Here is a 23,887-nt window from a genome sequence, read left to right as displayed (position 1 = left end):
AAAAAAAAGAACTGCTATTTCTGGCCAGGCATGGTGGCTCATACCTGTAATCCTAGCACTTTGGGAGGCCGAGGGGGGTGGATCACCTGAGATAAGGAGTTCGAGACCAGCCTGGCCAACATGGTGATACCCCGTCTCTACTAAAAATACAAAAATTAGCCAGGCGTGGTGGCAAATGGCCGTAATCCCAACTACTCGGGCGGCTGAGACAGGAGAATTGCTTGAACCCAGTAAGTGGAGGTTGCAGTGAGCCGAGATTGTGCCACTGCACGCCAACCTCCAGCCTGGGCAACAGAGTGGGTCTCTATCTCAAAAAAACAACAACAACAAAAAAAACAAGGCCAGGCGCGGTGGCTCAAGCGTGTAATCCCAGCACTTTGGGAGGCTGAGACGGGTGGATCACGAGGTCAGCAGATCGAGACCATCCTGGCTAACACAGTGAAACCCTGTCTCTACTAAAAAATACAAAAAATTAGCCGGGTGTGGTGGCGGGCGCCTGTAGTCCCAGCTACTCGGGAGGCTGAGGCAGGAGAATGGCGTAAACCCGGGAGGCGGAGCTTGCAGTGAGCTGAGATTGGGCCACTGCACTCCAGCCTGGGTGACAGAGCGAGACTCCGTCTCAAAAAAAAAAAAAAAAAAAAAAAAAACCCTGACATTTCTTATCCTGTAAAGCCTTAGACTATAATCTTTTCTCAAACTCAAGAAATTCTTGTTTTCTGTTTTCAGTGGCATATTTTTGTTTTTTAGTGGTACAGTCTTCTGTTCCTCAATGGTACGTGTAAAACACAGAATACTTGAAAATGCACATCCTCAGCCAACAGACACGTGAAAAAATGCTCATCATCACTGGCCATCAGAGAAATGCAAATCAAAACCACAGTGAGATACCATCTTATACCAGTTAGAACGACGATTAGTAAAAAGTCAGGAAACAACAGGTGCTGGAGAGGATCTGGAGAAATAGGAACACTGTTGGTGGGACTGTAAACTAGTTCAATCATTGTGGAAGACAGTGTGGCGATTCCTCAAGGATCTAGAACTAGAAATAGCTTTTGACCCAGCCATCCCTTTACTGGGTATATACCCAAAGGATTATAAATCATGCTGCTATAAAGACACATGCACACGTATGTTTGTTGTGGCACTATTCACAATAGCAAAGACTTGGAACCAACCCCAATGTCCATCAATGATAGACTGGATTAAGAAAATATGGCACATATACACCACAGAATACTATGCAGCCATAAAAAAGGATGAGTTCGTGTCCTTTGTAGAGACATGGATGAAGCTGGAAACCATCATTCTCAGCAAACTATCGCAAGGACAGAAAACCAAACACCGCATGTTCTCACTCATAGATAGGAATTGAACAATGAGATCACTTGGACACAGGATGCGGAACATCACATACCAGGGCCTGTCATGGGGTGGGGGTAGGGGGGAGGGATTGCATTAGGAAATATACGTAATGTAAATGAGGAGTTAATGGGTGCAGCACACCAACATGGCACATGTACACATATGTAACAAACCTGCACATTGTGCACATGCACCCTAGAACTTAAAGTATAACAATAATAAAAAAAAAGAAAAGAAAATGCACATCCTAAGGCTAGCTGTGCCATACAAATTTAAGCAAACAATTCAGTATTGCTATGACTGATGAATATCTGAGCGCCTGCACTGACCAACACCATTTTCAGGTTGTTTTCCATCAACTTTAAATGGATGATGCCACCTAAGCTTCATCCCAGGATACATGTGTTCCATGCAGTGTATCCAAAAACACTCAAATAAGCACAAAAAGGTAAGTAGCTTGTCCTGCAGCAAATTATGCAAAGATTCAAATCACTTATTAGGACTAAAGAAAGGAGCATAAAACAATTACTATGATTACGTACACAACTCTAATCCATTACCTTTGGCATTTTGTCAAAATAGAAAAAAAGTAACCAAATCTGGGGCTCCTTTTAGTCAGGAAATGATACAATAAAAGCTGAGATAAAGAATGCAGTCTCTGCCCCACGGAGGTGGCTCACCCTGTAATTCCAGCACTTTGGGAGGACAAAGTGGGTAGATTACTTGAGTCCAGGAGTTTGAGATCAACCTGGGTAACATAGCGAAACTCTGTCTCTAGCAAAAAAAATAATAATAATACAAAAATTAGCCAGGCATGGTGGCGTGTGCCTGTAGTCCCAGCAACTAGGGAGGCTGAGGCAGGAGGTTTGCTTGAGTCTGGGAGGCAGAGGTTGCAGCGAGCCGAGATTACACCACTACAATCCAGCCTAGGCAACAGAGTAAGACCCAGTCTCAAAAACAAAACAAAACAAAACAAAACCCCAAACCTATTTGACCAATATGTATTACTTCATTGCATATTCTTCTGCTCTGCAGTGGGGTGGCACATTTCCAAAGAAAACTATACTTTAAAAAAATTTTTTTTAATTTAGGCTGGGTGCTGTGACTCACGCCTGTAATCTCAGCACTTTGGGAGGACGAGGCGGGCGGATTGCCTGAGGTCAGGAGTTCAAGATCAGTCTGGCCAACATGGTGAAACCCCATTTCTACTAAAAATACAAAAAAAATTATCCAGGCATGGTGGCACACATCTGTAATCCCAGCTACTTACAAGGCTGAGGCAGGGGAATTGCTTGAACCACGGAGGTGGAGGTTGCAGTGAGCTGAGATCGCACCACTACACTCCAGCCTGGGCGACAGAGCGAGAATCCATCTAAAATAAAAAAAATTAATTTTTAAAAATTTGTGACAGGATCTCACTATGTTGCCCAGGCTGGAGTGCAGCAGCTATTCACAGGCACAGAGTGTGCTGCAGCCTCAAACTTCCAGACTCCCATCTCAGCCTTCCAAGTAGCTGGGTGCCATGGTGCCATACTTTAATTTTCTTTAGTAGAAATAGCTGTATATTCTGATGACAATTTGGAACCTTTACATTTTATTTATTTACCGTCTTTCAATAAAATAAAAATCATGTTTCAAAACTGAAGGTTTAAGATATTGCTTTTTGAATAAACATGATTAAGTTTGAACACAAATGTTTTAAGAAAAATCAGACACTGAAAGTAAATTTTGACACTTCAAAGGAAGTACTAATTCAGAAAGCCTATCTGAAGTATTGCTGTTAGTTTTGTCTGCTCCAGTTTTGTCTGGAGAAACACTGCATACAATTGTGAAAATTAAGGGAACATGTGTAGAGTGCTTAGAATGGTATCTGGCACATACAAACTGTTATTTCTTTGTGAAAATTAAAATTCAATACAGCTTTTCTTTATAAATGAATGTTGCATAGATAAAAACAATCCTGAAAACAAAATTATTAAGATAGTATAGAAATCTATAATGGAACTGATAATGAATATTTCCCGATTTTCTGATCTATGGGGTTCAGGAAAAGTTCTCATTTAAGAGATTTTTACACAATAAGGTTTACTTTATATTCAAGGAAGTTCCTCCTCGCATCGGTTCTTAAAACACACAATTACAGTAACAGCAGTTCTCTAAAACTACATTTTATTTTAAACAAATCTCTTCATTTAAAAGCACATGCTTTCTGGTTTGTCTTCCCTCTTAATTCTAGCTACACACTGCTGCACTCTGCTGCAATTTCAATCTTTCTAAGTTGACTGCCATCCCAATCACACAAACCTGACCTAGTTTCCATCTATACCGGTTATCTGACTCACTATAAGGGTTACGTGTGTGTATGTAGACAACAAAAGGGAAGGCTCCTTGAAAAGAAAGCAAGGAACTAAAGATGTTGGTACAGTTCAAAAGATCCCATCTGAGAAGTGGGCCTTTTTTTTTTTTTTTTTTTTTTTTTTTTTGAGACGGAGTTTCACTCTTGCTGCCCAGGCTGGAGTGCAATGGCATGATCTCGGTTCACCGCAACCTCCGCCTCCCAGGTTCAAGCAATTCTCCTGCCTCAGCCTCCCGAGTAGCTGGGATTACAGTAGCTCGGACACGCCCGGCTTTTTTTTTTTTTTTTTCCTTTTTGTATTTTTAGTAGAGACGGGGTTTCTCCATGTGGTCAGGCTGGTCTCAAACTCCTGACCTCAGGTGATCCGCAAGAAGTGGGCCTTTTTATGGGTCCAGCAACAAACTCCCCACCTCCCAGGAAAGGTTGCTTCCTGGCATCTATATAACTCTTTGTGTCTCAGGCCTTTATTGTTTTTTCAATTGAAACAAAATTATATACATGTGGTTAAAAAAAAAAGGAGAGAGAAGGGCCGGGCGCGGTGGCTCAAGCCTGTAATCCCAGCACTTTGGGAGGCCGAGACGGGAGGATCACGAGGTCAGGAGATCAAGACCATCCTGGCTAATACGGTGAAACCCCGTCTCTACCAAAAAATGCAAAAAACTAGCCGGGCGAGGTGGCGGGCGCCTGTAGTCCCAGCTACTCGGGAGGCTGAGGCAGGAGAATGGCGTAAACCCGGGAGGTGGAGCTTGCAGTGAGCTGAGATCTGCCACTGCACTCCAGCCTGGGCGACAGAGCGAGACTCCGTCTCAAAAAAAAAAGAGAAGAAGAAGAAGAAAAGGAAAAAGAGTAAACAGCAAAGAAGGCAATCAATAAAACATTTGGCTTCCCATTCCAAACCTCTGGACAGGTTTGTGTATCTGTCCAGAACGCGTATATATTATTACAAACATGCACAAGGGGCATTTCTTTTTCAACACAAATGTCAGTATTCCTACCACTCTGTTTACCATTCTAGACTAACTTGGACTTTGTTCCCTATCAGGCGAGATTAACCCAACTAAATTAAAATCAAGTAGGTTTTAACAAAAAAGATTTTAAAGAAATCAATCTCCTCTCCAATAGGTTATTTCTGTCACGATTTAATTAGCTTTCTGTTGCTACCAAGCCTTGTATCATATAAAGCAGTGGTTCTCAGGCCGGGCGCGGTGGCTCACGCCTGTAATCCTAGCATTTTGGGACGCCGATGCGGGGGGATCGCTTGAGCCCAGGAGTTGGAGACCAGCCAGGGCAACATAAGGAGAGCCCCCACCAACACCCCCCCCAACCCACCACCACCGCTCCCGAAAAGCAGTGGTTCCCAGACGTCAGCAGACATTGCTATCATCGGTGGGCTCGTTAAAAGAGAGTCTCTGGATTCAGGAGGTCTAGGGTGGGGCTTGAGAATTTGCATTTCCAATACATTCCAAGACGGAACTCCAAGAAGATAACCTACATTCCGCGCCTGGCGCAGCCCAGCTACGCCATATCCGTCCTAGGCCCCGCCTACTCTGCGTCCCTAACAGCCAGGGACAGGCTAGAGGGCGCGTAGAGTCACGTGAGTCGAGCGAACTCGCGCGAGAGTTTGTATTTCTCGCGAGATTTCACCGTCTCTGTCTTTTCCTCCTTCCAGTGCCCGGCTTTCCTCCCCTCCCCCCTCGCCGCCGACCGAGTTCTTCCTTTTCAGACCGAGTCGTCTCGTCGTCGCGGAGATTTTCCTTCTACTGCTGCTGCTGCTGCCGCCACCACTACCACTGGGCTTATTTGCCCCGACCCCTTCCCGCTGCCCCGCCCCCAGCCCCACACAAGGTAACAACCCCCTTGAGGGAGAGAGTGAGGCCTGGCCGGGCCCGGGTGCCTCCCGAGGTGAAGCGGAGGCCCAAGGCCGAGGAACCCGCCTCGCCGAAGACGCCCAGGCTCTGGCCCTGGAGCCCGGAGCCATGGCCGTCTCCCAGCCAGAGCTGAGCCTCGGCGGCCCGGCCGGCGCTGGCCTCCGTGCTGCGGCGGCAAACACGGCCCGCAGGGGACCGGGTCGGGTGGGGCTGGGCGCCGCGCGGCTCCTTGTGGAGCTTGCCTGTTGGAGCACAGCGGGGCTCCGGCGGTGGTCCTGAGCTGGCGTTTGGATTTCCAGGTCCGAATGATCGAGTTGTGGCGGGCTTTGAGGCGCTGCGTGGCGGGGAGGAGAGCAGCCTGGGTCGCTGTAACTCTTGGGGGCCTTTTCCGGCTCCCCGCCTTTGGTTGGACGGAAATTTTACGAGAGAGAAGAGTACTCGGAAACGTCGTACATTTGCTTATAAACCATCAAAAAGGGTTAATTAGTGTCTTATTTTCAGGAAACTGAGTGAGCTGGATTTGGCGAAAGGCTCATTCCTTAGAACGTCTAAATGGGAAAGTACCTGTGCTGTTCTTTTTGCTGAAGTTAATGCAGCGATAAATAGTTAAGCGACTGGGCGAAAGATTTTTGTTCTGGAGAAGCACTTTTAAATACACTCTTTATTGAATAGTTCACGTAAAGTTAGTTGTTTGTGTAGTTAAGTTAAAAACGTACTTGTTTGGCTTTGGAAGCGTACTTTAGTGCTTAAAAATAAGTATTTAGATTGTTTTTGAAAGTTTCGACTTTTCCAGCAGAGTAGTGCTTTTTAAAAAGATAACGATTATTGAGCCGAACTCAGCACCTACCCTGTGGATAGGAGTTAAAAGAAAATTAGAAATTTCTTTGTATCTGTGTGCTTTTTTAAAGTATGGACTGTATCTCAAGTTTATAATCTTCGGAAGCTGTTGCCTTTAAGTTTGTGGTTTAGGTGAAGTCTGAGAGTAAAGGTAATGGTGGTGAATTAAGCTGCAGTGTTAGAAGGAGTTGGAGGCAAAAACTGGTAATTCAGGCAGACAGGGAAGTTAGTTTTTTATGCCTTGATTTTTGGTTCAGTTTTCGTGGTCTAACCCTTTTTATTTTCCCCAGATGTCAGAGGATTTAGCAAAGCAGCTAGCAAGCTACAAAGCTCAGCTCCAGCAAGTTGAAGCTGCATTATCTGGAAATGGAGAAAATGAAGATTTGCTAAAATTGAAGAAAGATTTACAAGTAAGTATGGGTAGGCAATTGTAGTTTTTTCTCTGTTTTTCAAATTATTGCTTGAATCCCTAAGTACTCAAAGCGCCTTTTGAGGGGTTACACCCCACCCTGCGTATATAGGTAAATTGTGTAGGTACTGTGGTTTGTAGAAGTAGGGTTGTTTCCCCAGTTCTCAGGTTTCTGTACATCAGAGGGAATGACGTATTGTTCTTTGTTATATAAATCTTGTGTACTTACATGATTTTTAAAAACAAAAGTTGGTAGAAATTTCTAAGTCTGTCAGATTTTCAAGACAAGAGGTACATGTAACTTCACAATGAAAAATACTTTTATTTTTTAAGACCTGGAAAATGAAATTTAGTTCAAAAAGTAACAAAGATTGAAGGAGAAAAATAGAACCTTAAGATTCCTTTTAATACCACAAGATTCTTTGAAAATGCGTGACTTCCCCCCCGCCCCAAAATTTACGGGTTATATCTTGTATTGAAAACACACTGCAAAGATGCCTAGAGAGAGACATGTGCTCTGTATAATTGTTACACAGATGTTAGGACTTAAGGCTAGGTTTTACAGTAAAGTTGGTGACACTTGGGGAAATTGAACTATGTGGTGAAAAGGAGATCTTTGTCAAGTCCAGTAGATATGAAAACCTTTTTTTAAAAACCTGCACTGGGATTTCAAGACAGAGCCTTCATAGTAAATACCTTTTGTTTCTCAGGACACTGGACTGATTTAGAAAAATGCCATATATAATTTACAAATATATATGACTTTTAAGAGCTTCCTTTAAATTCTGAACCTGATTTTTAAAAAGTTTCAAGGGTGTTTTGATTAGAGATTGCTTTACCAATTGAGTACTAAACTTGAATCTGTATCCTGTCTAAAAATTATTTCCCTCCCTTTATTATTCCAGTGTCCATTAAAACTATTACTATTTTGGGGATATCACAACTGCAGACAAAATTAACTGAAATAGGGTCCAGATTTGGGATTCTGGAACTGCTTATCTGGGCATAATTAAAATGAGTTGAATACTTTCAAATTCTAGATTTAGAATAAAATTGCAGTAGTATGTTATTTTTAAACACACAAACCATCTGGGATAATTTCAATATGAACAAGACCCCTCTTTGATACGTGGAAGCCAGGCCTGTGGGTTTCAGGGTGCCAGTCAATAAGAAAAAGATGTTTTGGGAGCATTTTCTCCCACTCCCAGGCCCTTAAGTGAAAAATAACCCAATGGTTTGCCACCTGTCCATTTGATTTGCTCACATGTTGTGAGTATACATTGAAGATGAGGCAGCAGAGGTACACCAACCTCTTTTCTTACACTCTGTAAAGCACTTTCTGTTTGTTCCAAAGAGAGATGCCTCGACTACCTTTACCAACTTAAGCAGTCCTTTTTTAGGAAAATAAAACATTGGGTGCCAGTGTTTTGTATATTGCTTCCTGGGCAGTGGGAGGAGGGGTATTTGTTGAACTGGTTGGGTTGGGGAAGTTGGGAGTGGAGTTAGAAATAGCATTATCATCAGGTCTTTTTAATATTTCTAGATTAATTCATCATTAGAGTCTGGGCAGAACTGCCTTACCATGTCATGATCATCGTAGTGGAAAGTACTGTAGGGGGAAACCATTGTGATAAACATTGTAGTAAGCCCCTAAAAGGCTTGCCTGCGGGGGTTCAGTTAATAATGACCTGGAAATCATTTTTCTGTAAAGTATCCTCTTTTCTATAACCATTTAAAACAGCACTGTCCAGTAGAACTTTCTGTGATGATGGAAATGTTCTATATCTGCTTTTCAGTACCATAGCCACTAGCCACATTTGGTTGGGTACTTGAAATACAGCTAGGTTTACTTAGGAGCTGAGTTTTTAATATAACTTAATTAGCCACATGTGACTACCATATTGGATGGCAAGAATTTAGAAGTGTAAGTTCTCATACTTCAGATAGTAATAACAATATTTTTCCTGACCAGTCTTGATCAAAGTTTCTTCCCATTTTATTCTATCATTAGAAATTTCATTTTGGTCACTAGATAAGGTCTGTTTTGAATTGAAAACTACTCAAAAATGGAAACCATCTTTTAAGATGAGGTAATACTCTGAAAAGTATTTGGCTATATGCTTCCACCCAGTAATTGTTGTCTCCATTGAGACTATACTTACAGCTTCTATTTAGCTATGGGGGTTCCCCCGCTCATTCACCTCTTTTTTCCTTCTCTGCCTTCTGGGATGTATCTCATGCTATGGGTATTTAATTCAGCCTGTTACATTTGGTGAGAAGTCTGTTCAGACTGATTTTGTGGCTTCCTCATATTAATATTTTTTGACCATATGGTTTCTAATTTCTTGTGTTCCTCTATAGAATTAGATCCTTATCCTGGTTATTAATTTGTTTGCCCTTTGATTTATGACAAAATACTTTTTCTGCATCTTTTCAATGACTTCATTTTGCCAGTAAGGTTTCTATGTTTATCTCTTTCATGTACTGTCTTTCATAGAGACTGAAGTTATTCAGCAGGCAGCAAAATAATCTACTAAAGTCCTGCCTCTCTTTTTTCACTTAAAAAAGTGGGTGTAATAAAATCCAGGCTAGCTAGCTGACTAGCTCCCCGGGCAGTCTATGATAATCACAGATAGTCAATTTATTAGGCTGTTTTGCTGAATAAGCTGGTTCTAAAGGAGGCAGGGGTCAAGTCACTTGTCTCATATATTACAGTGGCTCTCTGCATCCCCGAAACGCCTTCCTTCAGTAAGCAGAGTGCTTGAGTGCACCCCCTTTGACCTGCTGATATGTAGATCACAACACCTGATGCTTCCTGGAATTGCCGATTACTGTAACTGCTGCCCATCTGTCGATGAAGGAGCAGTTTCAGAACTCAGACTTGAGGGAGGAAAAGTAATTAATGGTATGTACCTTCAAGAACCCCCTCATACATAAAATAGTTTTTCTAATACTTTGGTCCATACACACATGTGAAGAATAGAAATTTAGAAGGTTCTTCATAGTTTGTTGGGAGGGTTATGTAAAACCATGGCAAAGTTAGAGGACATGAGAAGTAAATGCTCTGGATTTTTTCTAAAAAAAGGTCATTTCAGCACAGGCCTCTGAATTCACTAATATGCACAGCTTTTCAGGACCCTTTTCTTTGATGAAATATATTTCTCTAACAAAGTGGATTTGGAAAATAGTTCTGTCCTAAAAGAAATAGAGTTCTAAATCTGAAACCTGCAAGTGCAGAATTCATGTCTGTGCTTAAGTTAAATGATCCCTAGGTGGATCTGGAAATATTTAATGATAGAGATTTGTGTGGGCTCTTGAGTCAGGCTTACTGGATTACATTCCTACCCCTAAAAGTGGTTAAAAGTAAGACCAGATAATTTACTCTTCTTTTGTGTACTACTTGATCTAGTTATTTGGAAGTTTCTTTGCTTTATTTGCAAAGGACTATCTAATTAAAAAGATTTAATTAATGGCTAGTTGGCAACTACTAAAACTTAGAGATATTATTCCTACTAAATTTTTAACTCAACCCAAAGTGTTCTATTTATTTATTTATAAAACTAACCTTTCTTGAAGAGATTTAATACTCAAATATTAGGTTTTTCAGAAATAGCCAGGAAGATTTAGAATCTTTAGAAGAGAGGTAATATTTAACTTTCTTGGCTACTGAATCAGATTTACTATTATGAAACCTCAGTGGGAACTAGAAGAAACTCAGTACATAGTTTAATTTTGTTCATTTTTCTCCCCAAACACATAGTATGATGTTTTAAATGCAACAGTGGGTGAACAGCTACGCCAGTTCTTAGATAAGATGCATAGTGTGGATCTTCATTAGAGTAAAAATGTAGTAGATAGGTAGCAGAATCTGTCAGTTTGTACTATTCTCAATTTTTTAGCCATCCCTACACCAGACATCTTTGAATGAAGCCAATAAATGTAAGCCTGAATTAGAAAAAAATATTTGCCACACAGAAAGGCATTGCCTATGTGTGTTACCTTTTTTCCCCCCTTTTAAATGAAGCTGTGCTGATGTGCTTAACATTAAGGTATGGAACATTTAAAATCTAATCTGGTAATTTGCTTACCCAGATGGGGTGAGTTTTACAGTAATTGAATAGGAAGACCACTGGTTTCTTTTACATATGCCTATAGTATTTTAGTTGAGATATGTATAAGTAGGAACATTTTTGTTACTAATAAAGCTGCTTAAACTGTTTTGGAATTGTTTGGCAGTTAATACTGCTGAGTAATGCCCTATAAAACAGTACAGTTGCATAAAATACGTTACAATAAGAATATCTAATTCAGTTCTTCATACTTGACTTTCTCATCTTTAGAGAGATCTATTCAGCTAAAATAGGCACTTAGAAATGGTATAAGCTCAAGTCTTACATTTTCATTAGTATTTGTGGTTAAGTTGAAAGGCAACTATATGGGCTTAAATCACAGCTCTACCACTTAACTCATAGAAAATACTGTATCTCAGTTTCTACATGGGGATAATCACAGTACTTGCTTAATAGTGTTATGAACTGCAAATGAAATATATAGAGAGTACTTAGTGTACAGTATGAAAGCTGTCATCAAAAACAAAGTTGACAGTGAGAATTACGAAAATAATGTTGTGGTTTTTGTTTTTCTTTTTTAGGAAGTTATAGAACTAACCAAAGACCTTCTGTCAACTCAACCTTCTGAGACGCTTGCAAGTTCAGACAGTTTTGCTTCTACTCAACCTACTCATTCATGGAAAGTAGGAGACAAGTGTATGGCAATCTGGAGTGAAGATGGACAGTAAGTGTAGAAAAAAAAACCCTAACTGTAACATGAAATAATAAAATACAATGGTAAGAAGTTTTTATTCAGTTTTAACTACCCTATTTTAATCTTTACTTCTATTAGGCAGTATGATTCATAGAGCCAATTTGATTCTTGGGTGGTTGCCATTAATACAGTTTAGTTTTAGCTTTAGATTAAGTTTCGGGGATAAGAATGACTTGGATTCTAGAGGAAGGAAAAACGGGACAGTGAATGGGTGTTTTCTAAAATAATCTAAATTCTTTTCTCCTCAAATTGAAAATTAAGTGAACGGCTGGTTTTTCTGAGAATTCTGTGAAGAGCATACACTGAAATCATTCCTATAAGAAATATCTTTTCGCTGGGTGTGGTGGCTCATGCCTGTAATCCCAGCACTTTGGGAGGCTGAGGTGGGTGGATCGCTTGAGATCAGGAGTTAGAGAGCTGCCTGACCAACATGGTGAAACCCCATCTCTACTAAAAATACAAAAATCAGCCAGGTATGGTGGTGTGTGCCTGTAATCCCAGCTACTTGGGAGGCTGAGGCATGAGAATTGTTTGAACCTGGGAGGCGGAGGTTGAAGTGAGCCAAGATTGCACTACTGCACTCCAGTCTGGGTGACAGTGAGACTCTGTCGCAAAAAAGAAAGGAAACCCCTTTTCTCAAAGACATTAAAGCACATTGGGTAGATACATGCAAGAGTTTCCCAGCAATATTTTGATTAGGATGTCTTTTTTTTTTTTTTTAATAAAATACAGCTAACTTCAACCACTCTTTTGTATTCTCTTTGCTAAAACAACCATTTGATTATAGAAGTTTCATTATAGACACATGTAATAATTGTATCACTACAGTATAAGTCTTGTAGGCTGAGTACTAAACCTTTACTCACCTGCTTACAGCCATGATATCTTTACAGGTGTTATGAAGCGGAGATTGAAGAGATAGATGAAGAAAATGGCACCGCTGCAATCACCTTTGCTGGTTATGGCAATGCTGAAGTGACTCCACTGTTGAACCTCAAGCCTGTAGAAGAAGGAAGGAAAGCAAAGGAGGACAGTGGCAACAAACCCATGTCAAAGTAAGTGACTTTGACTTTTCCATTTTAGGTGTAATCTTCCCCACTTGGATACTTGAAGTAGTCTGCAGAGAGAATCTATGCATAAGAAAGTTACAATACTGTTTTACTGTTGTTTTGAAGATTAGCAACAAAGGGTCAACATTGTCTGTATAAATGTGCCTAAGTGAAGATAATTTTGATTCCCATTTAGGCATTCAGTAAATATTAAGAAGATACTATGTACAATGAACATCTTCCCAGCATATTTTATAAGCCAGGTGCTGGGGCTACACCACAGGAGACCACCTCGGGCCTTGTCCCAACTGAGTTTATATTTAGAGAAGAAAACTCATCATTAATGAAGTGCTTTAATAATAGAGTGTAAACATTACAAAGGGGCTATAACAGATACTGTAAGGGAACAAGAGGTACTCAGCCTACACTTTTATTAGGGCAGATTTCTTTGAGAAAACGACATCTAAACTGAGATTTGAAAAGAATAAGAGATAACCAAGTACAAAGCTACAAGGTGATATGACTTTGATCTAGGATTGAATTTTTTGTTATTAATGAGCACTATGACCTTGGATAAGCTGTTTAACTCTGTTTCCTCGTCTGTCAGATAGGGGCCGTACATTATTGGGTGTGAGGATTCAAATGATAAGTGTTAGTAAAGCTTGTAACAGTTCTTTACATGTAGTAGTAAGAGCTTAGTAAGTTTTAAAGAGGGGGTGAGCATGTAAAAGTAACAAATCCCTGTGGTAGAAACTTGGGACTTGGAAAGTGGGTGGTCTGAGAAGAGATTAGAGTGGTAAAGTCCAGAACATAAAGAGCTTTAAGCCACTGATAATATTTGAAGTAGAGGGGATATGATGTAATCACATTTGAGCTTTAGAATGATCACTGTCAGTAGGGAGAGGCAACTACTGCTGTGATCCAGGTATAAGATGATGGCCTGAACCCAGGGAGTAGCAATGGCAATGGGGAACTATGCAGTTTTGAAAATTAAGAGGCAGAATTAACAGTATTTTGGTGAACTTCTGCGTATTTGCCACAACTTAGTCTTTTGATTTGTCAAGAGTTTTCAAAACTTTAGTTGCTACATATTTTTATTGGAATATGCAAAAATTATATATTAACGTAAGCATCCCAATAAAATCCAATTCTAGAACAATTGAGTGTGTGTGTGTGTTTATATATATATATTTTTTTTACGTCTTTGTCATCTGTGTAAAAAGCCATAGCTTCATGGTGGTAATATGGTACCAGGGAGTCTAGATAATGCCCCTCTTAAAGATCTTTTTTTTTGAGACGGAGTCTTGCTTTGTCACCCAGGCTGGAGTGCAGTGGCCGGATCTCAGCTCACTGCAAGCTCCGCCTCCCGGGTTTACGCCATTCTCCTGCCTCAGCCTCCCGAGTAGCTGGGACTACAGGCGCCCACCACCGCGCCTGGCTAGTTTTTTGTATTTTTTAGTAGAGACGGGGTTTCACCATGTTAGCCAGGATGGTCTCTATCTCCTTACCTCGGGATCCGCCTGTCTCGGCCTCCCAAAGTGCTGGGATTACAGGCTTGAGCCACCGCGCCCAGCCTAAAGATCTTTTTTTCATCCTTTTGGTGAGAAGTCAGTGTTAACTGAGCAGAAATTATTGGGGGTTATAGGCTCTGATCCTATTTAGAATCTTATTTAGAATGTTTTTGAAACCCCCAGGTGTTTTGTTTTGATGAGAATTGTTAGCTATGATTTCCCTTTGTGCTGCTGCATTCTTCCAATGTAGGTGAAATATTTTATCTGCACTGAATCTCTTCATACATTTTTTTCTAAATGCCATACTTAACTGTGTCTATTTGGAAGTAGATGAAGGCTTAGATACCCATTAATACTGAAACTCAACTTATTCCTAAAACAACTGGCAACAGCTATACAAAAGTAAAATAGAAAGTCATAGTTGAGGCTGGGCACAGTGGCTCATGCCTGTAATCCCAACACTTTGGGAGGCCAAGGCAGGTGGATCACTTGAGGCCAGGAGTTCAAGACCATCCTGGCCAACATGGCAAAAACCCATCTCTACTAAAAATACAAAAGTTAGCTGGGCATGGTGGCACACGCCTATAGTCCCAGCTACTAGGGAGGGTGAGGCACAAGAATCTCTCGAACCCAGGAGGTGAAGGTTGCAGTGAGCCGAGAGTGCCACTGTACTCCAACTCCAGTCTGGATGACAGAACAAGACTCTAACGCAAAATAAAAAAATAAATTATAGTTGGAATGTTTACTTTATATGGGTAAATAGATTATACTTATGTTTGAAAGCTCCCAAGGATGCTATTAAAAAAAAAAAAATTGCTTAGTAATTCTGGTTGATTGGTACTGATTTTAATGAGTTAGTACTTTTTATTCATAGACCATTGTATATGTTTGATTTTTTTTTTTTTTTGGCACTGCCGGTGTCTTCAAGGAAGTCATTCTTGTATAATAAGTCTTAACAGTTGACATTTAACTTTTTTTTCATGCAGAAAAGAAATGATTGCCCAGCAGCGTGAATATAAAAAGAAGAAAGCTTTGAAAAAAGCTCAGAGAATAAAAGAACTTGAGCAAGAAAGAGAGGACCAGAAAGTGAAATGGCAACAATTCAACAACAGAGCCTATTCCAAAAACAAAAAAGGCCAGGTTGGTAAATCTTTTTATGACACTTTGTAAATTTGAGAAATGTGACTTACTAACTTTAAAATGAAAAGAGAAGTATGTAGATTTTTTTAAAGTATGATTAACTCAGATTTTGCATTCAGAATCCTTGTTGATGCTCAATTTAGCTTATTGAAAAATGTTAGCCATCGTCTCTGCATAAAAATATTACAAATGAGAGAATTTTATATCAGGAATTACAAAAGGTCTATGTTCTTTTCCTTTAATAAACTAATATTTGAAAAAATGGTTGCTACTTGGAGGCAGTGTGCTTCACTCTACCTGCTTTGTTAACATGCCTTCATGCTGGCCATTAGGGGGTAGACTTTATTTAAAAGTACATTCAGTTTCCCTTGATACACTTATCTTTCTAAGTGTGTGTTGGGTAGAAAAAAACTGTAGCATTCATATAGGAAGTTGAGAATAAGGATAGCCTGACTTTCACCCATGTATTACTCGTCACTCCCATCAAGGTAGGCCTTCCATTGATGGACATGGCTTCTGGAAAGAAGTGCTTCCTTTTCATAAAGATGTTTATTTTGTGACAAATAAAGGCCAAGGGACTTCACAATTTAGATATCATAACAGGCCCCACAGTAAACCGCAATATAGCCAGAGCTTTAATCATGCTAAAATGGCTCGCTCACAGCTGAAGTTAGGATTTGAGTTTGCAAAACTAAAATTTTGAGGTATCAGAAAGCAAGTGTTATGAGTATTAGTGTCTAATGATATTTTCCTCAACTTAGAAGTTAGAGTAAATGGCTTCCAGCATGGGACCACTTCTGTACACATTTTTTAACACTGAACAAAGGCAATATGCTTTTCTTCTTTTAAACATTGAAACCAGAATATATTTTAACATTACTTAAAATTTGAAATTTTTTATTTTTTCCAATACTAATAGGAATGGTTTCTGTTTTCTTTCCCCTAGGTAAAGAGGAGTATTTTTGCTTCACCTGAGAGTGTGACTGGCAAAGTTGGAGTAGGAACTTGTGGAATTGCCGATAAACCTATGACACAATATCAAGATACCTCTAAATACAATGTCAGGCATTTGATGCCTCAATAATCAGAAAAACTGTTGGATATCATCTCTGCAGGGCTTTACATTTACCTTTTTATCCTTATATTTTTCTAAAGGTAAATTATTTGTTAGATGAGTAAGCAAGATACCATTGTCGTCATTGGTTGACTTCAGTAGAATGAAACGTGAAGAAATTGCATTTGATAACTGCTATTTGTTTAACTTTTCTCATTATCAGTACCACGGTTCCCTCAAAGTTTGTTGAATAAAGCAATTTTTGTAGATGCTGTTTCATACAGCACTTAGATGAATTATTGATCTTCCTAATATCAGGCGCCTACTTAACCTATGGTATGTACTTTTTGTAAGTTGTAACTTGAAATTTTCAGATGCTTTGAACTTGACACATACTCTAGCAATTCATTGGAACACCAAGGCAAAAACACCAACCTGCTAAAGAGATCCTTTCATTTTTCTTATTTTCAACTTTAAAACTTAGCTGTCGTTCAGTTAAGCCTAAAGATAGGTTAATTTGTAAATGGCAAAGTTTGTTTTGAGGTTTTTCCTCAAAAACTTGTATCCTAGGCCTATTAGGCCATCTCTAAAATTGATGTGTTTTATTTTTATGTACTCTTAGTTCTATGTAAGAAACCTTAGGATGAGCTCCCTTTTCTAAGGTGTTTTTGTTTTTTGTATGTTTGCTTTTTTCCTGTTTTTTGTTTTTTTCATTTACGGCAGTGGTACCATGTTTTGGATGTATAATGTTTATATGGGAGAACAAAAAGCTGATGTATAGCCCTGTATACAGTGTAGATACTATTTTTGTAAAAACACAAGGCTAAATTAATGAACAAGAGTACTGAATGTTTCATCATTAAAAATTTCTTGTATTTCTTGTGCATTAATCTGACCATAATTTCCCTGTATATTATGTTCATTTAGCTGTTTGTAATTTTTGTTAATTAGATCAAGTTGTCTGCATTTGTTGGTGTAAATGAACATCACAGTTATCCTGAGTTGAGTTTAAGCCAAATACATGCATAGAAAAGGGTCTTCCTATTAATGGAAGAAGGTAATTTTTAGGATGTGTATTATTTCAGTTTTGTATGTTTAACTTTTATTAAATAAAGTGTTTTTAAAATCTCCAGGGTGTGTTAACAAAAGGGTAAGCTCTTTAGCTGTCAGCACTTAACAGTGATTAAACTTGCACACAGCATTGCCATGGAAGAGAATATTGAGTGTGAGAGAAAGGTTTCAGTAAATCCTTAAGTATTCCTTCCATTAGAAGAAACTGGATCTTAAAGGGCAAACTAGGCATGTGTTTATAGGATGTTCTCATTTTAATGGGCGTTTGTAGATTTTTGGAGGAAAGGGAAAATAAGTTTTTATTTCATGAATTTTAATTTTTTTTATAAATTGAAACTTAGGACAGTGTTAGGTAGAATTCTTCATTTCTCCCTTCCACCCCCAACCCCTCTCAACCCAGGAGGGTCACTTTTTCTTCATATAATTCGTGGCCACAAGGTAGGACACAAAGGACAGAAAGGCACAAATTGCAGTAGAAAAAGGGCTCTTTGAAGCCTGTAAACTTCTAAATAAAATAAAGTTTCTTATCGTAACATCTTAAGAGCTTATCAATAATCAAGAGTGGCCTTGATGGACTGCAAGAGAATCCTTTGAATTAAAAGCAATGGGAAGAAATTTGGTGTCATTGTGACCCCAGAAAATGGTGGTTGAGATTACCTTGGTGGTGTTAGAATAGTAATTCACCTGATGTTTGTGTAGGCAGGACTGTTAACAGTCTTGTCCCTCTTTTGACCCTGGGGGCCTTAGTTTTGCCAGAGGACTTTGCAGTAGGAGAGAGAAAAGGAATAAAAGTGACCTTATCAAAAAAAAAAAAAAAATCCATTTTGAAAATAGACCTTTAGAATGAAATCAGCAACCATTGTGTCAAAGATCTAGATGTGGCCCTTTGGAAAATCCTAGTGTCAGGATGATTGTGTCTCTGAACTAAGGCAGGACTCCTGGGGAGACTACCTGTCAGTGTGATACTGAATTTGAGAAGACGCTCAATGAGAAGCATGATACCAACAGTATTTTACAATTGAAGGTGGTTAAGCTCTCTATTCTAAAACGAAATATAAACATTGACCTTAAAAAGCTTTGTTAGAAAATTTAATGTGGAGTTTTCCCCATTAAGAAAGGAGACTTGAAGCTTTGAAACTGTGACAGACTGAAATGTTAAATACTGAGTTATGGGCCCCTAAGTAGAAATGGTTGCATGTAACTTACCAAAGCTTGACATTTGACTGTTGTTACCATTTCAAGGAAAGAACAGTTCTAACCTCCCGGAAATTAATAACCAAAATGTTTAGTTTTAGTAGTAATCACAGATAACAAGTGCTATTTTAATTAACATGTAGGGAGGCCACAGAGCATATTGGAAAACAGCAAGGACTCTAGAACCAGACGAGTGTTTATTACCATTTATTACCTGTGTATTCCCATTTATTACTTGTGTATTCCTCTGACTCATTTTTCTCAGCTGTAGAATGGAAAAATCTGTTGCAGTTTTAAGGATTGAGTTCAAATGTGTAAACAGCTTAAGAGTGTCTGGCATAAGCACTATAGAAGTGTCTGCTATTACTCTGCAGAGTGGCAATGGTGAATTATCTGGTATTTTTTCTGTAACTTCAACAGCAATCCACATTACAATGGATAACAATACCCATTGTTTATGATTTGAGGCATCCAATTATAACCATTATTGAAGTGTTACCAAATTACCAAGGTTGTAAGATATATTTAGTATTCCTAGTTAAATGTTTGAACTAATTTGTATACTAGGGCATGTTTTCTTAATGGGAAGGGGGTGAAGGTTATAATAAAAGTCACCCCTAATGCTTGTTTAAAATTAAAGAGGAATTTGTGGACCTGGGACCAACCTTAGACTTATCCAGGCCAAGGTATGTCTGTCTGACGAACACCACAGGTGATCCTGATGTGCAACCCCATCTGAGGACTGTTTTGTTAACTATAAAGATTTGACTTTTGAAATTAAGAAAAATTACCTTTTAGCCTAATCACGAAGACTAGGCACAAACCAAAACAAGATGCATCAGTTATTGTAGCAACACATTTTTTTTTTTTTAAATTGCTTGTCACATTGAAGGGTGTGTATGTTTCCAGTATGCAATTCTGATGCTGAATGTCTGCCTTAAAAATAGCAAAGGAGACCATCAGGTTAACATAAAGGAAAACTGTAGTTTTGTGACTCTTGTGTGTCTAGATTATAATTTTATAATTACAATTTTTATAAGATTAAAACTACCGGTTGTAAATTCAACCAAAGAAAAAAAACATTTAAAGCTTTGATACAGCTTTTTGCTTTAACTTGGGTAGTAATTGAAAATATAAAGGAATAAAATCTATTAAAACCAATGAGGTTTTATATTTGTTAAAATCTTGATTCGATAAATATCAGCTGAATTAAGTGTATGGTACTACGAAGCAATCAATTAGTATAAATGGCAATTTACAAGTTCAACAGTAAATGTAAACATTCTTTGTATCTAGGATTTTTGAGTTGCAAGTTAAACTGAATTTTTACTGCAGTGGAGAGGAAGAGCATAGCAGGCAAAATAACAGGTAATATTGTATTTTAAACAGAAAAACCCAAGTAATTGGCACCCTTTACCCGATCATCGTTTAAAAGGCCTATATATGTGTATAGTTAGGTTCTTAAGAAACATCTTAAGAGGTTCAGAAATCAATTTTATAGTTGGAACACTTTAATCATTTGTTTTGGCCTAGCCAAACTAAATAAAACAAAACAAAATGGTGTTAGATTTCTGTGAGGTGTTTTAATTGCCTTTTAACTTATGTATATAAAGGTGGTTCTTTTGTGGCGTTGACTGGGGTAAAGCAGAACTGAGAATAAAGGGTTTGTGGTAGTTGACAGCTGAACTAGCTAAACATACGAAGTTTTGGATATTTAATTAATCTTTCAGTTTCCAGGCAATAAAAACTGGAAACTTAGTTCCACCACACACCTTACCAGTTATTTAAAACAAAACCAGTATAGTCACTGGAATTATTTAAACCGTAATTTGTTTCTCCACTTAGTCTTTTTTTTAAGAATACAGCTGAAAGAGCCATGGTGATACTAGGAGAGAAAGCTGGCATTTTGTTTGAAGAGCTACTTTCTCAACTTGGGGCTGAAAGTTAAGGTGGTGGTGGTTTTGCTGGCTCAGGGTTTTCCCTTTCTTGGTAAAACTGATGTGCTTTTGTTTTTTCCCCTTTCAAGCCGTGTACTTACTTTAGCAAGATGCAGTGAATTTCTGACCAGAGAAACAAAGAATTCAGGCTTGGAGGAAACACTTGACTCCATATCCTGGGAAACTAGAGTTGAAGCCTGAGATCTGAAGCTAGGCTAGTAATCACTTTAATAGATGGTAACTGTCCAAATGTTCATTGCTCAGAAGTAGCAGGAAGGAGTAAGTATCCCTTTTATTCTTTTGCCTGGAGTTTTTCCCTCCAAAATCACCCTCAGGTTTAGTTGACCTAGGTTTCTAAGTGTGATGAAGCTACTAATTTAGAAATGACTGATGATCTTAAATTTATACTCTTCTTATAAATTTTAGAGGTACTTTTATAGGTTTTGTTATATTTTTACAGTGCTATTCTGTGCCCTGGTGTGAGCATCTAAAATAAGTATCTCAATTATTACTCTACCAATAAAGATTTTTAAAGTATTCCCCATGGCAAAGAGCTATGAGCTTGAGGATATGGAAAAAATTCCAAAACTACAGTAAGTTAGTTGGCAGTATCTTAAAAGAACTTCATTTGAAGCCATTTTCTCTAATTTATGACTATAGAAAGGTAGAACAGGAAGTGATCAGCCAGTACATTTATTTTGAACTACGCTGCCTATTTAAAACAATCTGACATATTCTACAAGAAAACCAGTTTCCTATTAGATCTGATACATAGGAAAGGAGATAGCTGCTGTTTCTCTTTCTTGGCAAAGTCAACACTAAATATTAACCTAGGGCACATTACTATCAGTATACAATATGTTCAACTTGAGGTTAGTCCTTTTTTTTTTTTTTTTTTTAGAACAAATAATCACTAAAACTGATGCTACATTATATAAAGCCTTCATTTAAGAAATTCTGTAGGAGGCTGGGTGCACTGGCTCACACCGGTAATCTCAGCACTTTGGGAGGCCAACATAGTGAAATGCCCTCTCTACTAAAAAATACAATAATTAGCCGGGTGTGGTGCCACATGCCATAGTCCCAGCTACTCAGGAGGCTGAGGCAGGAGCATTGCTTGAACCCAAGAGGTAGAGGTTGCAGTAAGCCGAGGTCGCGCCACTGCACTACAGCCTGCGTGACAGAAATTCTATAGGAAATAACAAATGACTTCTTTATTAAAGTATTACCTACCATGGAATTTTGCTTAAGTGAACTAATATTTAGAAACAGTCTTTTTCTGCAAGACCTAGTCAGAGTAACTAAAATTCAGGATTAAGGATGCGTTAGAAGGTTGCATTCAACAGAGAAACTAGAGAAACACACACCTTTTAATTTCCTACATCTTCCTAGATGGCAGTTGGGGAGTGGGGTGGTTAAGTTCAACCTTTCAAGATAGAGGTAGTACTTATAGCTTTTCAGGAGGAAAAAGGTTCCATGAAGAAATTAAGTAACAACCAGGGTCAGCAAATGTTGGAACTGGGATTAAAGTATAATTAAAACACTTGCTTTTCCCACATTTTACTGTTTTGGGTTAACTGTTGGGAACCTGATTTTGGTCAGGAACTTTGCCTCAATAATTCTCACTGCCTCTTAAAATTCCTTTGTAACGCTAAAAGTAGTCATTGTCGGGGAGATTAGAAAGGTATGAAAATAGGAGTTTTCATACCTATTCTAACCAGAAACTTGAGTTGCCATGACTTCAGAATCCTCTAGTCATAATGCACTATAGGTTTTACCTGTACCTCTTTGAGACAGCGTCTTGCTCTGTTGCCCAGGCTGGACTGCAGTGGCTCAATCTCAGTTCACTGCAACCTCCGCCTCCCGGATTCAAGTGATTCTCCTGCCTCAGCCTCCTGAGTAGCTGGGCCTATAGGCGCATGCCACCACGCTCAGCTAATTTTTCATAGGTTTTTTTTTTTAGTGGGCAATGGAATTTCATCATGTTGGCCAGGATGGTTTCAAACTCCTGAACTCAAGTGATCTGCCCACCTCTGCCTTCCAAAGTGCTGGGATTACAGGTGTGAGCCATTGCGCCTGGCCTACCTGTACCTTTTAATACAAATGTCACTCAGGTGTTTTATAAATAGGGTACCCTAAATAAGGTTAGTGAAGACTAAGGTTAGTGGAACTTCCAGACTTGTGTTTGCAATTTGAGTAATAGTGTAGCTAAAGGGATGCTCCCAAGTTATTTAGAGAACAGATCATGACAATGGCTTTGTGTCCTACCTGAAGCAGTTAAGATTATTATTAGTATGGCACATTAAACCACATGCAGTTAGGTTATATGGAGTTATAAGTCAGGCTCCTGTTGAAATTGCAGAACAGGAATGGCAATTATAATTCAAACTGCTATTCGATTTGGCATTGATACTGATTTGGTAACAAAATAGACATTTAGGAGATAGTTAACTCTTTAGGTGTGGATACCTATTCATGTTTTTGCCTTCATAAAGAAGGATGGTACAAAAAGAACTCGGGTATTCTTCGTTCACAGTTTTTATTTCTTCCAATTAACTTTTGTGTCTTCAAAGTTGATTTGTCTTTTAAAAAATTAATACTTCTTACTCGTCATACAATCTACACCACCCCAAAGAAAACAAACCCAGGGAAGGAATAATTTAGGGGGCAGTTAAAATGTGCACTATAGGTTTATAACAAATGCTTTCCAGCCCATAATCCTGTACATATACAACGAGATGGCAGCACCTCAAGTTCTTCTGAATGAAGGCCCAAATAATGCCCTAGGGCAAATAATGCATGCGAAGGCCATGATAATAATAAAACAGAAGCTTAGTCACTGGCTTCATTCAATTTCCATGGTAGCACACTCTTCAAACTGTCTCACACTTGGTCAAGAGTAAGCAAATATAGAGGCAACATCTTCACTCAGCCAGTAGTAATTATAAGTGAAAGCAGAAATAATTTACCTGGGCCACAAAAATGAATTGTTTTGTCATGTTTTTCATTAAGTCCCTAGCACCTGAAACGTAGCAAATTCTGATACTGGGCTTCTAAAGGCATGCAGTTTTTCACTCACATCTACTTCAAAGAATTTCTTCCACTCAAACATAGCACAATCAAGGAAAAACTTCCAGAGGCACAGGAAGAGCACAAGAACAAGTATATGTTGAGGCGTAACATATGACCAAGATGGTACACTATATATAGAAGCAGTGAATGCTGTTAAAGTGCCACTTACAAAGGGATAGTCTAACATTAACACACAACTCAAC

General features: G+C 38.9%; 1 protein-coding gene across 3 annotated transcripts; it reads left to right on the top strand.

Moving 5' to 3' along the window:
* Positions 1 to 5,401: 5,401 nt before the first annotated feature.
* On the top strand, positions 5,402 to 17,540 carry SMNDC1 (survival motor neuron domain containing 1). Of its 3 annotated transcripts, XM_065521405.1 has the most exons (7): positions 5,402 to 5,563; positions 6,714 to 6,833; positions 9,548 to 9,737; positions 11,484 to 11,626; positions 12,550 to 12,711; positions 15,203 to 15,356; positions 16,303 to 17,540. In XM_065521405.1, exons 3-7 carry the CDS (start codon positions 9,735 to 9,737, stop codon positions 16,438 to 16,440), a joined length of 600 nt encoding a protein of 199 aa, XP_065377477.1. In that variant the 5' UTR covers positions 5,402 to 5,563; positions 6,714 to 6,833; positions 9,548 to 9,734; the 3' UTR covers positions 16,441 to 17,540. The 3 variants fall into 3 exon arrangements, with proteins under 3 accessions (XP_065377477.1, XP_005566465.1, XP_045217446.1); XM_005566408.4 differs by lacking the exon at positions 9,548 to 9,737; XM_045361511.3 differs by lacking the exons at positions 5,402 to 5,563; positions 9,548 to 9,737 and adding an exon at positions 5,757 to 5,885.
* Positions 17,541 to 23,887: the final 6,347 nt, after the last annotated feature.

This window comes from Macaca fascicularis, chromosome 9 (assembly GCF_037993035.2).
Source record: "Macaca fascicularis isolate 582-1 chromosome 9, T2T-MFA8v1.1".
Classification (NCBI taxonomy): domain Eukaryota; kingdom Metazoa; phylum Chordata; class Mammalia; order Primates; family Cercopithecidae; genus Macaca; species Macaca fascicularis.
This window is presented reverse-complemented; position numbering and strand designations above follow the sequence as displayed.